The sequence below is a fragment of the Anopheles nili genome, chromosome 2 (assembly GCF_943737925.1).
Source record: "Anopheles nili chromosome 2, idAnoNiliSN_F5_01, whole genome shotgun sequence".
Classification (NCBI taxonomy): domain Eukaryota; kingdom Metazoa; phylum Arthropoda; class Insecta; order Diptera; family Culicidae; genus Anopheles; species Anopheles nili.
The window spans coordinates 59357117-59375330 of record NC_071291.1 but is presented as its reverse complement, the minus strand read 5'-3'; the positions used below and the strand labels follow the sequence as shown (position 1 = coordinate 59375330).

Sequence of the window (18214 nt, the reverse complement as noted above, 5' to 3'; positions counted from 1 at the left end):
GATTGCGTTCTTTCGTTCTTTTTTTTTCCCCACGTGCGCCCTTTCATGTCCCAATAAAATGTAAATTTGGTTCATTTAACCCCGCACAGCGTAATCGTAAACTCTTCAGTCTGATGTACGAAACCAAGGGCTTGGTGTGCTTCTCAGCGAACCATCATTACAAGTTGGGCTAGGTTTGCTTTTTTTTTTTGCACACTCGACCCCACCTGATCATCTGGCAACCCGCCGGCCGATGATGAGTAATGACAGATAAAATCGCACTCTTTTCCACCCATTTTATTGGCCGCCCGTTTTCGCCCGTTGCCAATCAACCGTTTCACTTGTTCGGGTGATTTTCATCTCAGTTCGTCCGATTCTACTGGGTTCTATGGTTTATTCTGGCGATGGGAAGCGAACGTTTTTTTGGGTTGAGGGTCAGCAACGATATCCGCATCCCGAATTCCTGCGAATCAAAGAGGGATTCAAAACCGACAAGCAACACCCGAATTGTTTTCCACAAAGTGTATGAGTACGAAATCCAAACGACTCCTTCAAGTAACAGTACCACTCAATGGGCCCTCACTGATAAGCCTGTATAATATACAAAAGGGGTATCGTGTAACGCAAAATATTTGTGAAATAAATGGCAACTGGTTGAAGAAGTGAAAATATGATTATATTGAGTCGCAGTATTTTTTAAGTTTAAATCTTTGCATAAAATATACTTATACAGATGGTTGAATTATACAGCTAAATTTCTTTCTCTTTTCTGACTACAGTTGATTGAATTATCAAGCTAAATTACTTTTTTTTCGGAGAACTACTTTTACAAAAATCGCATATTTCATAATTAAATATGGGTCATATAAATAACCCGAAATATTTGACTCATTTTGCCCTATACTCCTAAATAAATCTACTTAAAAAATCATTATCTTTCATTCTGTGCTGTGCCATTTACTCACTAGCATATCGAACCACAATAGCACAGATACTCTTACTTATAAAGTTTCTTATTTTAAAAAACAAAATGGACTTAAAATGCGTCGAAAAACAGATTTATAAGAGGATATAATTAAAAGAGTATTTATGTTCAAAATTTTAAACGATCTGATTATAAATAATATATCGTTGAGTTTATCTCTGTTCACTTTTTTCTAGCAATGATGAAAACTCTATAAGTATGTATGAATTGGTTCAATTTGCCAATAATGTTTATTAGCAACTATACAAAAGCGCTTTAGAACTATAGCTTTTTTAGAACTTAGATTTATATATCATCGTGATTTGCAGCTCTGGATCTGAAATGTACTGATATTTCTTTCATAAAATCAAACAAAGAATGTAAATTATCTATTATGCAATGCACTATATATTATCATTTTAATAACATACCTACCTACCGTTGTTTCGTATAGCGATACGAGTTCCCATGCGAATCTGAAATCACGTCTCAAGGGTACTACTAAAACCAAACAAGCTTTTCCATCGGCTCTGCTTTGTACCGTGTGATTAAAATATTCAATTAAACCAATTGCACTAATACCCCGTAACACCGTGCAACAATTTTCCTTATCCTTCCCGCTTAATACCCATGTAGTGCAACGCAGAAACACCGCACAGATTTCGTACGAAGGTATCGATCTAACGGACAATGCAGCAACCTGTATCCTGCACCGGTTTATAGTAATAGCTATAAAAATCAACCAGCACCTTCGACAAGCAAGCGACGCCGTGCAGCGTGCTGGGGAATGGTTAGGTAAGGATAAAAGATTAAATTTAGCACACTTCTACCTATCACGCCGCTACAAGGTAAGCGGAACTCAACAATATAGAGCGTGGTCAGTTGAATGGCCCGAACGTACCATGTGTGCCAGTACAGTATGGTTCTAGATTATGCAAAATTTGCGTTACTTTACATACCATCGCAAATAAGAGTGTCCAAATCATATGAAAGTAAAACTATATAGTGTCAATGGCCTTTGTTTGTAGCTCGTCTTCAAACAAATAATCCATTAGGTACATTATACTAACTCAGCTGGTTGTGACGGATTATTTTGTTATTAAAATAATATGGGTTTCACCTCCCTAGATCCCTAGATCAACTAAGGGCTTTTTTGTCTAGCAATGCTATTGCCTCACTATATGTTTGGCAAAAGTTGCGTGCATCACTGTATTCGAAGTAGCGTTGCTCGATTACAAGAGAAGCTGCTCAGATGCACTCCTTCCTCTGTATTTACAAACTCACGTCGTAACCAGATCGCCAGACTTCCAGCATGGCTTGTAATCTCCTTGTAGGGGTCGGGGCGCCACATTCTGAGCGCAAGAGCGTACGAAAGGAGAACGCCACAATGTACAGCTCTTGGTGTCGCGCGCACATAATGGATGCCGGCCATATCGTGGCTAGCCGCCAGACGGATGAAACTCAATCAACAGGTAACGCCCGCCGTATCATTGTCGCCGAAGTATATTTATTTTTCCCATGGCACCACACTTGCACCGATGCTCCTTCCGATTCGCCTGCCTGCACCATAAACCGGACAGTTACCTCGATCATGAGCAAAGCTCGACCACGAGTGGCCACCGCAAGCGGTGACGAAAAAACAAAAAAAAGCCCGAACCCGGAACGGAATGGCGCTCTCGCTGGGAGCAGATAAAAGGCAAGAATATAGCCGGCAAGCGAGAAAAGTAATACCGAAACTTTCATCAGCGACCGAGCGCTTGTGTCCAGTGGCGCTTTCTGCGGTGCTACATTGTCTCTAACGACCGGTACCGGGGCTATTTGCAGCCCGACGAGTGCAGCTGGGTCGCGGACCGTGCAGACAAGACTTAAAGTCCCCGGCTTACAGCTGCCAATTCTTAGGCCGCCCCGTAGAAGGTTCCGTTTCTCGATCACCTTCTGCTGCCGGTCGAGAGCGACTGGGCGCCTCCATTTCAAGCAGCCAACAAGCGCTGGGCTTGCTGCAGCGGAACTTAATCGAGCGTGACTTTATTTTAACGGCAACGCTTCACCAGATGCCTTCGTCGAGCAGTTAAAAACTTCTTGATTGGCTTTTAATATGAAAGATTTATGAAATAAATGGTTGGCTTCGGTGTGAAACACATGGTTGCCGGTTAAGCGATATGAATTAAACGTGGCATTTGTCTTATGTAATTAGTATATTCACAAGATAGTTTAAAGACGTTGAGCGCAATATCTAACTTTATTAAAAATTATCTATAATTGTAGAACATTTCCATATCTTATTCTGCTTTTTTTCTACTATTAGATTAGAGTCTTGTACATCGCGAAAAATATACGTTAAAGCATTTCGCTGTTACTCCGTTACGTTTTCATATATTACAGAAAACTGTACGAGACCGTGAGATTCACCTAAGCCTCCAAAAACTTACAAAATAAACGCAGACGTGTGAATAGATGATTCGTACGAAGTAACTGAAATCATTCGTAGTTTAAACCTGCAATATCATCGAGTAGATGTTGATGGTCAACCAATTACTACCCAGTAAAGTTTATTTACACAGTACCAATAATAATTTGCTTGATATACTAAAGGCGTATTCGAATTGAGGCTAGTTAGGATCAGGAAATGTAATGGCGAATTTGGAAACAGCTGCTTATTATTTTGTTTGAGCTCCTTATGTCATATTTTTTATATTTTTCAAAATCATATGTAATATATTTAAAGAGTGATAGCTTTGTTGATAATAATATATTGAAAACGTAAGGTTGAAAAGGAGACAGGCTAGTAAAACCTCCTGATGCAGACTCTTTCGGAAAACAAAGAATCTTGAGAGGTATCCTATCACAATCTTATCACATGGTCAGGTTGCCAATAGAAATCCAGATCACTCGGTCAATGGCAGCAATCATGCATTCCCGGCTATACTCTCTGTCCTGCAGGACATGCTTCTCTCGTTATTGCCATGAGGCTCACTATGTGTCTCTGCGTTTCTTACCGAATTGTTCATCAACGAACATCTTCCTGATTAGGCATCCACTTTGAATACTTTAAAATGCGCTAACTACCGTATTTTTCATGTCTTGCAACCATTCAGTTCTCCGAAAAACTGCGAAGCAAGCTCACTCTTTTCCATTATTCTTTCGTGCTCCGTACGTACGAACACGTGTTCGTAAAAGACCTTATATGCTGTTCGTAAAGGTATGCTATATCTTGATTATAATCTTCGATTATGGTCTACAGATTCGGTCAAAAGCCGTAAAAAAGCACCTTAGATGATTAAAGCTTGCATGGGTGCCAGAACAAAGATGCTATTTCCTTCAGGGAATGGGGGTTAGTGTTAACCCCAAAACAGATTTGTGAACTTCTAGAGCGGCCCCACCCCATTAGAAAATTAATCAAATATGAAGGCACATTAAAATGCATTCATTATTTGCATGGAATACTTTTCTAACAAATTTCATTTTTCTATATTTTATTTTTCATCGATTAATTTAAAAATATCAAAAAACCGATTCATCGATTTGCTGAATTTTTGACATCTAACAAATGTCAAACTGACGGTAGTTAAAGTTCGCGTCTTTTTGGGTTGGGCATTTGTTTATCTTGTTACTTTTGTTTAGATTTACGTTATTGCAATTTTTTAAGCCATTAACTGTTTGTAATTGTCTATATATTAAGAAAGTACGATGATTTCCTCCAAATCGTTTATTCTTTCAATAGTGCTATGTGTACTTCTATTCATCAACTGCAGTGAGGACTCGCTCCAACCCTAATGATGTCATTCATTAGGTCAATCATACACAACATGCCTATTAACGTTTTCTTTACTGCATGTTTACTCATAGGTGAAGCAATCTGGTGCTACCGATGTAATTCTGCCACCCCGGGATGTGGTGAAAAATTCAATTGGAGAGGCATCGGCTACCTCGGTGATCCGTGTCCAGAAGATGACGATGTATGTGTAAAGGTTATTGAGCGAAAAGGCACAATCGAAACGTACACCCGTGATTGCCTTAGTTCGCTGCAAGGTTTCCGCACGGACATTCCAGCTGACAAGTACGAAGGATGCCGACCGGCTGCTAAGGATCTAAATCTTGCTCACTACGTCAACACGTCGATCAAGGAGCTAGATGTGAAGCGGAACCATTTTGATTCCACGACATTCTGCTTTTGCTTCCTAGATCATCGATGTAACAGTGCACCAACATCATTCGGAAGCGGAATTTACCAAAAGTTGATTGTGTCTCTTTTCTTGGGAGTAACCGTGTTGCTTCGCAAGTTGTTTTAAACTCTCCGTACAAACAAATAATGAGCACATCGAAAAGCGCAGAATCTCCATCTAGATTTTAATGCTAAATAGTAACAATCCGTCATAAGTGCAAAATATCAACATTCCGTCCAGAGTCCATGTTTTAGATATAATTAATCTAACTTTTGCAAACGGAGCTAAGACATTTTAATAAAAGATTGTAATATAAAGGATGTAATTACTGGTTTGTATCTATTGGCTTGACTTAGTTCGTGTCCCAGTATTTAAAATCATTTTGCTAATATAATATTCAAAATGCTCCAAACCATCTCATAACAATATATCCCACCTTTTATTTGCAATTTGCTCGACTCGATAGTTGAAATCAAATGCGAAAAAAAGTTTTAGTGGTATTAGGGGTTGTTTATTTCTCTTGACATTTTCATTCCATAAATAATTTCTATTTTTGTTACTCACAAAGAGACACATCTCAGAGTTAACAAAACCCAAAACATCACGCATAGCATAGCGGCAAATAATGTTTTAATGTTTCACAACACTTTAAATTGCAGCTATTGTTCCATCGGATACACGGTAAAAGGCATTGTGCGGATGTTTGGACAGTTGCGTTTACGGCTATTCTTGCTTTCATGATTCCTTTACAAGGAATTGTAATAGTAGCTAACAGTACATCTCTAATACACGGCTGTGTTAAAGTCTTTTTTCACATGCTTTCCTTCCCACCATCTTTCAGACTATGCGGGAAAAACTACCCAAAACAGAACAGACATGCACTAAGAAATCTAAATTTCAGCCTCTACCAATAAAATATCCCACTGGTAGCATTATAGTCCTATGAAACCGCCGTTCTATGATTGTGTGGTTTTGCTGATATTTAATAGGCAAAAGTGCGCTCCATAACGTAACCCAACTTCTCCAATGCCGGAATGCATGCATAGTTCACCATCGGAGGCGGGCCGCACATGAGAACTAAGGACGATGGGGATGGAGCGAACAGATTAGCCTTAATCATCTCCTCCGTAATGAATCCCTTTCCCTGGGTCCACTCGGGCTTCGGACGGTCAAGTGTATACCACAGTTTGAACTGTTCCGGGTACCGTGCGGCAAGATCGTCTAATTCTGGCTTAAGGAGAATATCATCCTCAGTCTACGAATGAAACGTTTAAGAGATTCTGTTGTTCAGTAATTGTGTAAAACGAAAAGGTGTGAGCACAAAATTACCTGATTAGCAAAAATAAGCGAAAGCTTAGTCTTGTCCTTATCGGAATGTTTCAGTACTTCACGGACCAGTTGCAACATAGGAGTAATGCCAGTTCCACCTGAAAAAAATATAATCATGCTATTGCTTAGAAAAACGCCGTCTTGCATTCATAATGTGGTGGAATTTGCACATTCTTGCAAAAATCTATCATCTAAAACTGGTTCCATGAACACTACGTCTTATCAGTGAATAGCCAGAAGATGCTGATAAGCGTACGGAAAAATCTAGCTCAAGCTAGTCAAAATTCTATTAACTTACCGGCAATCAGGCTTACTTGCTCAGCCTCATAGATCTGAGCAGGATCCTTCCGTAGCTTCTTGATCGAGAACCGTCCATTTCCGAGGTACTGCAAGCGACCGGACGGGCCACGGAACGCGATCTTATCTCCAATCTGCATACCTTCGAGGTACTGCGACATTTTGCCGCCATCGGGGAACTTTGGGTGTACATTCTTTTTGTACACCTTCACCACCAGATCGACGAAACCGTGATCATCATCGCACGAAACCGGCGTGTAGGCCCGAATCACCAATTCGTCGTTGATGGTGGCCGATAGATGAATGTGCTGGCCGACGGGTAGACCCAGGATGTGTTTTTCGCTTTGCAACCCGAACCGGAAGCGCCGCGTGTCGTGCGAAATTTCTTCCTTCTCCACCAATGGCAGCATATATTTTTCTTGAGGATCTAGCAGAGTTTTCGGCTCCTTCGAGCTTCCCTTTGAGGATGAAGAGGAGGACGGTTTTCCTTTCTTGTTGTTCAGTAGGTAATTGGCGATTGCCGCACCCACCACAACCACCACTACGCCGATTGCAACGGGATATACCTGCAAGATATATCGATTGAAAGCGAAATTATTTAGTAACATTAAAAAGTACGTCGTGTTTGAATAACTCCCCGTTCGCGTGTATAACTAACTCCCTATTAACTGTTAATATTATTCGTCAGATATGACTTGTACATTAATATCACTCACTTTCAGTTGCGAATAATTGACGCATTTTTGCACACCATAAATAACTTATATATGACATGACATGATTACTTCTTTTTTTTAAAGACAACATACATTTCAATTACGCACATTTAATGCTACCTCTATTAAGGCTCAATATCCATTGCATACTGAAAACGTGTAATTAACTAGGCGTATGTAAATTCTAACCCTCGACATGTGGACAGAGAACTTGCCTTTCAATGTCATATTTCAAGGTGAGTATGCCAACACGGTACTCGGGCGTGCGAAATATGATTGCAAAGTAAAGCTGTTGAAAAAAATATACAGTAAATCTTCCGCATACGTCACTGTTAAAGCATTTGGCAATCAATTCATGGAGCATATTTTTTACATATCGAGCGGTTTTTTTATCCTTTACCCATCACTGACGTAAATATCCCAGCCGGCTCTTGATTCGTTCATTGTTTACTTTGATGAATTTAGAAACCCGGCATGATGACGTAGCGCTGCAAATCGCGCTATGTCATCTTCGTTTAACTCGAACCATAAATCGAAATAGCCAACACAAAAACGTAACACAAAATTACATAAGCTCAAGCGCAGGCACACTTTCCACAGGGGTCCAAACACAAACAGTGTCATCAAACACTGCCAACGATTGCTACTATTGATGTCCTCTTTAGCAAGAGCGTGAAATATACACCTTTTCGCGTACAAAACTTACGTCAAAATCTAGCATTTTTCCTATTTTCCTTTCGGGCGTTTAAATGAAAACTGATACACCACGAGCCAAATGAGTAGCTGACCAGAAGGAGCGATTGTAAGCAGAGCCTCACCACGAGAGGCTTGAGATGAGAATCCACAAAGGGAACTAAACCGCTCAGCGTCTGACTGTAAGCGCGTGTGGGACTGAAATATTGTTTGTGTCCGTCCCTCGGGGCTTTTTTTACTAACACCGATCGCTGCTCGAATCTAGGAAGTACTGCAGCGACGCAGGGGAGGGGAGAGCAATTTAGAGGGCGCCCCAAGACGAGAAGTTATGGTCATGAACATAGTGAAATCATGGAAGCACGCAAACGATGCAAACGAATCGGAATGGTGGTGGATAAAACATTCTCGCTCTAACCGTTGACTTTAGATTGAACGGAAAATATTTTTTAATAAACATTCCCCTCAAATGTTTATGGTACCGCACCCCGTATATGTTTATTTTGCACATTGCAGTGCAGGACGAAAAAGCATTAATTTATCTTTCCATTGCGTCATAATTATTTCACGAAAACTGTTACTGAGAAACACATGCTGATCCAATGTGTCTGTGAAAACGCAGGCTACTCTGATCAAATAAACTTTTCGATCCAATCATCGACACACCACCGGTAGAGCTCGCACCCTATAAGCTGAGGGTGTATGAGGCAGCTGATAAGGGATGAGGGTCCATCAAGATAAGCCTCTCCGCTTTTGCATCACAATCACTGCCGCTCGAGTGTTTGTGAGGCACAATTTATTTTAAACAGTCCCAAAAGCAAAGCTTCATCCTTTTTCGGTTATCTGACCTAAACGAGCAGCATACGCGGCTTACTTCACCCGCTAGGGGTGGTTGGACCTGGCATCACAATAGAAAGTTTGTGTGCGTGTTTGAGAAACGCATCGATAGAGAGCAACAGAGAGCGACAAATTAAGGTTGAGCAATAGCATATGCGTTCGTTTTCTGTGAGCATGGCACCGCGCGCGTAGACACAGCGACACACGTTTCATGAACACACCAAGGTCAGAGGTGCGTGTCGAACGTACGGCTCCTTGCAAAAAAAACAGCTGATGCATTCATCGATCGCTTTCAACCGCCACGGCGTGTTTCCCTGTGCCGATCGCCTTCCGTGGGCAAAGGAGCAAACGGGTGCAGCACGAGCCAGGAGGCGTGTTTCACGATAAGCTAATGTGGAAAAAATGCTAAAATCGAAAACTATTGCCCCAAATTCTAGAAATTATATATTTACTGACATCGATTGAGACACGCAAATCTAACATTGTACACAAATAGTGCAACATCTAACAGCTGAAACGCCTAAAGATCTGAGGTCATGGTGATTAATTTGTTTCATGTATTTATTAATCGTATGTGTGTTTATATATCTTATATAAGTCTGTTTCCATCAAACAATTTTGATTTAAAACGATCTTTATATGTAATGTTAGTTTTATTTGAAAATTTACTTCACTAACTTGGTTAACTTTGACTGAATCTTTACTTTGTTAATTAAAATTAAAAAGAAATGAAAAATACGTTTCTTTAGATTTTCTCTCCTTTTCTGAATTGAATAAAAATCAATTGGAAATAGTTATTTCTATGTTTTGTTTATTAATTTTACCTAAACTGAGATAAGATAATTTGGGTAAGTTAGTTTAGTTAACGTTAGTGAGGTTAATATATTTTTAGATTTTTTTATAAACATTAATACTTATAAAATAACAGTTTTGGCTAGAGGACCTGTAAATCTTTACACGCTACTAAAGATCGTTTTTACCAAAGGGCTAAATATACGGTTCAGTTCGTTTCAATTATAACTGTAAAACTGCACCATTGCGAACTTAAAGCTAAGCTAATATGGTTCAACTTTCTCCAAAACTTACCTGATTTACTGTTAGGCCCATGCTTCTTTTATGGCAGCTTTCGTTGAGGTTCTCGAACACGTTTTACGAGCAAGCACGGCTGCACAAGCTTACACGAGGTATGCGTTTTGGTCTGCGAAATTGAATAAGCGTTGTACAAAAATAAAAAAAAACCGGTTTAATCGTCGATAGAATAATGATCGGAAGTACGCCACAAACGTTAATGGTAGCAAGAGACTAATCGGGCAAGTAACACTTGAGAAGGAATCTCCGGAACCAGTTTTTCGCTCTAGCGGCGTCCTGCATCTTTAATAAAGGGATATAATCTTATGTAATCACAGCAGATCCCGAAAACCTACCGTTCCACCGGTCTGCAATGGAAATACTACAATGCAATTGACGAACAAATGAAGTTGGATCGGTCTGTGACGCGTTTGTCTATTTTTAATAATTACGGGACACACAGCAGCCGTGCGTCAATGTGTCTCGGACCATTTTTTACGGTTAAACAATGCAAAACGAGTACAGTTGGTGGTTTCGAAGATTTGACCGGTATTCTATAACACAGTTGCTCATGTACCAAATTACTTATTTCAGCTCTTATCGCGTCTGCTTAACAAAACCTGTGGACACAGCTATTTGTGCGACTTAGGCTATAACTTACGTACCGCGTCTGATTCAATAGGACACGTTTGCCATTCAAAAATAAGGGCAATTTTTCCAATGAAAACTATTGCCAGAACTTGTTGCCTTTTTGGCAGTGTTTGGAATGAAACGAGCCGCTGTCAAACCTACCTGGTATGTTTGTAGAAAAAGGGTAAGATGCATGGCGCAGGCTGGTCATATGCAGGGGTGGTAGCCCAGTACTAAATACAGGGCTATCAGTTCCGTCAAATGTATAATTTCTTGCTCTATTTTCTATATAATAATAACGATAGAATACTTTGGAATCGAATAGAGAGCTACCATAATTAAAAATACAAAAATAGTTTTCAAAATAGCAGGGAAACTTTTTTGAAACATAAGTAGCGTTATTAGTACTACAAGTACAATGAGATAAAGCATGAGCTGCAATGTTGTGTAGCATATGCTTATGCTTAGCATAATTAGCGAAGGCCGGTAGTTAAATAAATACCGAACTTGTGCACGTGTATTATAAGCATGCTGCAAGTTTTCTCCATCTTTTCTTTTATAGTTTAAAATAGAGGGTTATGTTGCGATTATGTTGTTGTAAAAACTAGCACGTTTTTTAGTTTGCAACTGATTTTAAACATTTAAATAGTGATAAAAATTGTTACAACCCATAAACCGTTGTAATATTTTCCCAAAAAAATCCTATAAAAAAGCCTTAAAATAATTTAGAAAATAAAACATGGTATAAAATATAGCAGACATTGTTGAAAAAATGGTCGTAGGAAAAATACACTCTTTCAAACTGTATCAGGTGCAAAATTGATTTATATTATTAAAAACCGTAGTGTTTTGCAATTGAATTCAAATTGGCTGTGAAACGTTTAAATTATATCCCCAAATATTTTAACAGTAACAGAAAAAGTTTGTGTAGCGAAGAAGGGAGATTTACAAGACTATTCCACATTTCTTTTGGCAAAACAGCTGACTAGCGAAGGTTTCCCTATTTATTGAAAAACAATAATAGAATAACTAACACGTATTTTAATACATATTCAATGGTCACTTGTCGGTTTCGTCAGGTTGCTCTTCGGTTTCTTCCTCCTTTACGTCACGTCGTTTTGGCGCTATTATTTGGTGTATGGTAATAGCAAGAAATACTAAGCCTATCGAATAGTTAAGTCGATATACATGCACTTGGCAATAGAGCAACGATACGAAGGCCACTATGACCAGCACCGCGGACACCAGTTCGTACCCGTATACGTTCCGTGGGGTGTTCATCTGCCACAGGACGGCCAAACACACAAGCACGGTCAACGCCGGCACCAGCGACGGGTCAGGCTGCAGTGTGTTTGAGTAGTGATAGTTCTTGGCCCAAGTAATAACACTTGGCACATTTAGTAGGGCAAGAATAATCACCAGTAAAAATAAGGGCAGGTGAAAATTAATAACCATCAGCTCACCGCCAGTTTCGTTCGCAGGCCGTCGTCGTTGCCTGCGCTGGACTCCACCGTTGTCGCCGTTGTCCTGTTCCCGCGAACCAAAGAGCCGGGCGGCAATTTTCCGCGCCGTGTGAAAGACAAAATTCTCCAGATAGTCCTCGTAAGCCTTCGAGAGCAGCACGAAATAGACGGCGGCGGCACAGAGTAAACTAACGCCTCCACAAGCCGTCAGTGCGATCGCTACCAGCAGCACGGCTATCGCGAGCGGGAACTTATGAATGCAGGACAGGAACGTCGTCGACATTACCGGAATCGGGAGCGCAATCAATCGAAGTATTATCTTGTGGGCAAAGTTGGCACAAAAAGCAATCGCACCCCACAGGGCGAGCGTTGCGAAGATTAGCACTCCCTGTGAGGCAAGGTGGATAAGGATCGAAACCAATAGCGGGGTTTCTAGGGCTTCGACACGGGGAATTGCTTCGAATAGGCTTAGGAATCTCGCAATAAGCGAGCTTGTAGCTACGAGCGCTATTAGCGGTCCCGGTTTTGCCAGCGAGCTACGCAGTTTGCCTACGAAAAAGGCCGGATCGTCGAAGGCCGTTTGCGTAAGCTGATTCTCAAATGCGAGCAGCAACAGTGCAATGCAATGTGCCGGCATGAGAACGAGATGCTGCTGTACAATTCGGGCAATGCTAACTCGGAAGGATTGCGCGTAACGCAAACGATATCGGCAGCCCGCCGAAAGGTGAACGTCTACTTGTATTGGCACTTCTTGCTCTCCTTCCGTCGGAACATCCTGAATCGGTGGGTAAATGTATACGGTCGTTTGATTGAGGTCCTCGTGGAACGTGTAACGGTCAAATCCGGGGGCCCATGGCACGTGCACTTTCACCACGACAGTTCCTCTAATGCCATCGCACGAGCTGGCGGCTATATCGAGGGCAATCGTTTGATAAGTTTCCGTCATTCCGCGAACATTAATACGGTAGAATGTGTCATCCGGCGAATGATCGTGAAGCATGAGATGGTGCCGATAATCGAACCATCGTGGCATGTCTATATTAATCTCTCTTTCAGCCGGATTGAAGATATCCACACTGAACTGAACCGGTTTAAAGGTGCGGGGGATCTTAACCAGCACATGCGTCCATGTGGGGTTGTGTCGTTTCAGTTCATGTAAATCGAGCACTGCTCCAAAGCGGTCGAATTTGGACGATGGAACTGGCAGCGTGTAGTTGACAAGGGATTGTGCCTTTTGACAAATGCGAGAATTGCCGTATATTTCCACTGCTGCACAGCCGGATATCCAATTCGATTGTTCTGAATTTATAATCTCAACACGAAGGAACCTATGCGAGGGTTTATCCGGAACAATACGAATCATCTGCACTCTTGTGCGTTCTAACCCGGTACGACTTCGCACGGTAAAGGAGCGCCGTATATCCTCTATCCAATCTTCCTGTTCAGGATGATGCACAATCAACGGTAACTGCTCAACCCGGTACTTCCAGTTGTGCCCATCATTATCATCATCATCATCGGTATCAGCAAATGGCAGGGAGATATAACGTGTAGCCTTATCAAGTTTGAGTTGCTTTCCATCGATAAACCCATAGCTATTGCGTCCCTGTGGAACGATCATGCTGTAAAGAAAACGGTTCAAAACTAGCACGAACTGCAAGCACCACATCGCACAAAGATGATCCACCGAAAGCCATACATTGGGTATATTGTGCGTCATTGCGTGGACATCCGCGAATCGAGAGGCTGTTAGTCCATCGTGGACGATAATATCTCGGATACCTCCTCCGATCGTAATGAATAAAATGCTGTCCAGCGGTTTAACGGAGGATGGTTTGAGTTGCCCGACCATAGATCGATTTACTCGCCAAGACTGCTCAATTCGATCGTAAAAATTGTAATGGTAATGATCGATCAATGCAACCGGCTTATCAACCGGCGCGGATATTGTTATAATTCCAGCCACATGCCGTCCGATACTGCCTCGTCCACTTGTTACGACTGCTTGGGCGATCTTTCCTCCTACCGAATGTCCAATTATAATGATGCTAGTTGCGTGTCCTCGCGAGCCATACAGTCTTAGGATCTCTTGTATGCACAGTTCGACGTACTCGGTCTGCTGCTGCAAATATCCTCCGTATACGCCTGAAAGTTCCTCATTCAAATCAACGCTGAAGTAGTCAAGGTGAGCCTGCCAATTGTTATCGATTCCTTTTCGTAGAGCAACCGAAGCGAGCGAGCGTACCTGTTTGTACGAACCTCCGCTTCCCGGGACGAAGAGTACTGGCGCGCCAGTAAAAATCCGCTGCTGAACTCGCTGCGTAATGGATCCTTCCGAATACGCGTACAGCCCATATTTAGGATATCGTTCGTTGCCCTGAACAGGAAGCCGGGTATATTGTGGATGTTCAAACATGTATGTCATTCGGCAACGATTCTCTTCGATGTAGCCGATGTTAATAATAGCACCGTACAGGAACAGCACTACCGTTGCTACCGGGAGAAGAATCAATAACCGGGAAATCATCGTTGAACTCGTTGGAAACCGGGTAGGACACTGTTCATCGATCCGGTTCTGATGCGTTAAATTATTAATTTTTCCAGTGCTTCTATTCGGAACTTGATATCACATACGGAAGCAGGAAAATGTTCGCAAATCATTCAAACAGATCTGACACCGTTGCTTAGTGTTCTAGTTTTTCATGCCGAGAGATAGTAGCTTTTTTGTCAATTCAGCCATATAAAGAGGAACAAAATAATTCACGCTTTGTCTCATAATTCTGTAATAAAAAAAAATCATTTAAAAATATCATATAGCTTTATGCTATAATTAAAACCTGCAATAAAATCATAAACCAACCTCTGTTTGAATTTCTTATAATAAGGCACCCTTTAAGTGTTTTTCTATTGCTGCAAATCACAAGTAAAGCAGTTAAATATAATTTGAACTAGCAAATAATAAAATTTACTCTTTGCCTGGCTTTAAAAGCCATCCAAACAAAAAATCGTTTTGACGCATAGCAAATCACTAACTAGATACGTCAAATGAATCTCAAATAACGAAGAACGTAGCCGATGTTTATTTAAATATTTTTCTTGAATTTATCAATTGTTCCCTTAGTAATACAAAAACTATGATTGTTTTTATTAGTGTATTTGTATGAAATAATCGGAACATTTTCTTTGCACACGTGTCGGTTAACAAGTAGTGTTCGCCTTAAAATACGTTATAATATATTTAGTTTTGTAGTTTTTCATTATTGCTTTATCTATTGTCCTAGTTTTGTTCGTATTTTTTCCTTCTTAAATGGATTTTAGCGTATCTAATACAATTTTATTTTGTGTCCTGAATTTAAATATTTTTCATCTTCCGCTCGATGTATGCCCATCACTTTGACTTCCGGCAAACGCTGCTGTCACTATTTACAGTGCCGTGCTGTCAAACTCATTCTTTCCTTTTGTAATCGTCAGCGAGTACAGTCGCAAGTGTTATTGAGATGGCGTAAGTTTCCTCGATTTTAGTTAGAATCATGTGAAAATATGGCATTATGATGTATTTGATTCAAGCATATGTTAAAAGCATAGTTTCTTGGCGTTCAAGTGCGGGCAAACGTTTAAAACTGCTCTTCTTAGATCCATCTGCTATGAGTGAACTAATTGAGGTTATGTATTGTTATTAACGTGGTTTTATTTCCTTTGCATTTATTTCAGTTCTAAAGTCTCCCGTGACATTCTTTATGAATGCGTAAATGAAGTCCTGAAGGGAGCGGAAAAGAAGCGCCGTCGTTTCCTGGAGACGGTGGAGCTGCAAATTGGCCTGAAGAACTACGATCCCCAGAAGGACAAGCGTTTCTCCGGCACCGTCAAGTACGTTTTTACCTGAAGATCGATTCGAAGCTTATCAACACGTTTCGTGTTGATGAATTCAACTCGCATCAACAGGAAGCTTCCCTCTTCAAAATGGGAAGCGGACCTGCACTCAGGGTCTTTAAAGCAAATGAGGAGGCAAATCGCGTTCCTAACTAGGGATGGTGATATTGCCGAAAAGATAGGGTTCATTTCGTTTTGTACCACTTGGCTTTTCGCTGGTGGTGAGTTACATTAGCACAATAGTTGAAACGTTAGCTGCGAGTTAACTGGTGAAGGAATGATTTCTTATTATAATGTTCAATTTTTATTCCATTTCAACAGGCTAAAGTACATTCCGCGTCCGAAGATGCAGGTGTGCGTGCTCGGTGATCAACAGCATTGCGATGAAGCCAAGGCGAACGATATTCCGTTCATGGATGCTGAAGCACTAAAGAAGCTGAACAAGAACAAGAAGCTGGTTAAGAAACTAGCGAAGAAGTATGATGCTTTCCTAGCTTCCGAATCACTGATCAAGCAAATCCCGCGTCTGCTGGGTCCCGGTTTGAACAAGGCCGGTAAGTTCCCGGGTCTGCTCGGTCATGGTGAATCGATGGTGCAGAAGATTGACGAGGTCAAGGCCACCATCAAGTTCCAGATGAAGAAGGTTCTGTGTCTGTCCGTGGCCGTTGGTCACGTAAAGATGTCCACCGATGAGCTGGCTCAGAATGTGCATTTGGCCATCAACTTCCTGGTTTCCCTGTTGAAGAAGCACTGGCAGAATGTGCGTTCCCTGCACATTAAGTCGTCTATGGGATCTGCTCAGCGACTGTACTAGGTAGAGAAAGCTGTGTATCACGTATTTTTCGCCACAGCGATGATATACTACGGAGATAATTTGTTCCATGAAAACAAGAATAAAAGTTGTTTCTAGGCAGAACAATTTAATATTGTATAACTATTTTTATGGTAAATTGAGAACCAGTAATTATAATCAAAACTCGAGACAAAAATTACCAATGGTTATAACAGATGTGCTCGGCTGAATATGTTCTCAAAACGTGTGTTCGCTCGATTCTAATAAGTTCTGCGATAAGACTAATATGCGATGGTAAATGAACAACAAAACTTAACATACTTAACGTTTGTTTATATATTTTTTTGTGTATAATTCCAGCATGCGATTGATTCCATGTAACATTCCAGATGCTGTTTGAACTGTATTATTTAGCAGTAAAATTGCCATCGTATGAACGGCTGATTCGAAACAAACAGTCAAGCTGACATAGTTATTGTCAACATGGCATAGGCGAATGTCAATCCGACATCACATCGGCAACCCCTGGTACATCGTGCAGTCTCACTCTCGCTAACGCGCATGCATTCGAAAAAGAGCAGGCACGCACGAGCAAGTATGGTTGATAAGAAAAAGAAATCGCAAAACATACAGCCCCCTTCTTAATACCACTCCTTGCTGCTGTTGGGAGAGTATTGCTTTGAACAAAACCATTTGTTTCTGCATACACACATGTGCACACACTCGTAGCTCGTTCTCTGGGCATTAGCAGCAGCTTGCAAGAGGGAACGTTGCGGAAAATCGATTGTATCGAAACGCAGGGCCGTTCCATTGGTTCAGGAAAAACGTCGGGAAAAACGCAGCAGATCATCGGATGCTTCTGTTTTTGTGGTCCCGTAATAACGTGAACTTCCGAATGTGCGAAAACTGTGCAATATAGTTTATTGTGATATCAAGCTAGTGGAAAAAGTGCTACAGTGCAGCTGTTGATGTGAAAATTTCTACATTCCACCAATTCTTGCACAATAAAGCTGAAATATAGCTTTGCCCGTGTTTAATTTGGTTTCCGTCTGTGGATAGTGCATTGTGGTAATTGTTAGCACGGTTCCGAGGCAAATAATTTGCGTTCATGAAACTACGCCATTAGTGTGTTGTTTCCTTGCGTATACCGTAACGCGGAAGTGCGATTCTGAGTCGATGCTTAAGAGCTACCTGAGAAAACAAAGTGCTCAGGAAGGTACGAAATAGCAATACCAACAAAGGAAACATCGATTACCAGCCCATCGACAGGTGCAATTTAAATGATAATATATAGTTCAACATACGGATACGTAAAACGCACGGATTTCATCAAAACGGGGTGGGCCGAAGTGAGTGAGCCAGCGAGTGAGAGAAAACGAAAGCAAGAACAGATCCTCACCGTTGTTTCTATTGAT

At 41.1% G+C, this 18214-nt stretch overlaps 4 protein-coding genes across 5 annotated transcripts; 2 read left to right on the top strand and 2 right to left on the bottom strand.

Moving 5' to 3' along the window:
• The first annotated feature begins 4596 nt into the window (after positions 1-4596).
• Positions 4597-5534, top strand: LOC128732099 (uncharacterized). Its single transcript, XM_053825261.1, has 2 exons — positions 4597-4694; positions 4790-5534. Exons 1-2 carry the CDS (start codon positions 4631-4633, stop codon positions 5230-5232), a joined length of 507 nt encoding a protein of 168 aa, XP_053681236.1. The 5' UTR covers positions 4597-4630; the 3' UTR covers positions 5233-5534.
• A 67-nt stretch (positions 5535-5601) lies between these two features.
• On the bottom strand, positions 5602-10824 carry LOC128721783 (NADH-cytochrome b5 reductase 2). Of its 2 annotated transcripts, XM_053815575.1 has the most exons (5): positions 10709-10824; positions 10062-10173; positions 6734-7298; positions 6436-6533; positions 5602-6361 (listed from the first exon to the last, which is right to left on the bottom strand). In XM_053815575.1, exons 2-5 carry the CDS (start codon positions 10080-10082, stop codon positions 6089-6091), a joined length of 957 nt encoding a protein of 318 aa, XP_053671550.1. In that variant the 5' UTR covers positions 10083-10173; positions 10709-10824; the 3' UTR covers positions 5602-6088. The 2 variants fall into 2 exon arrangements, with proteins under 2 accessions (XP_053671550.1, XP_053671551.1); XM_053815576.1 differs by lacking the exons at positions 10062-10173; positions 10709-10824 and adding an exon at positions 8155-8262.
• Positions 10825-11642: 818 nt separating this feature from the next.
• Positions 11643-14663, bottom strand: LOC128731951 (GPI inositol-deacylase). Its single transcript, XM_053825110.1, has one exon. The coding sequence runs from the start codon at positions 14661-14663 to the stop codon at positions 11733-11735; it is 2931 nt and encodes a 976-aa protein (XP_053681085.1). The 3' UTR covers positions 11643-11732.
• A 941-nt stretch (positions 14664-15604) lies between these two features.
• LOC128721743 (60S ribosomal protein L10a) lies at positions 15605-16922 on the top strand. Its single transcript, XM_053815524.1, has 3 exons — positions 15605-15638; positions 15848-16003; positions 16328-16922. The coding sequence occupies exons 1-3, from the start codon at positions 15634-15636 to the stop codon at positions 16818-16820; spliced, it is 654 nt and encodes a 217-aa protein (XP_053671499.1). The 5' UTR covers positions 15605-15633; the 3' UTR covers positions 16821-16922.
• Positions 16923-18214: the final 1292 nt, after the last annotated feature.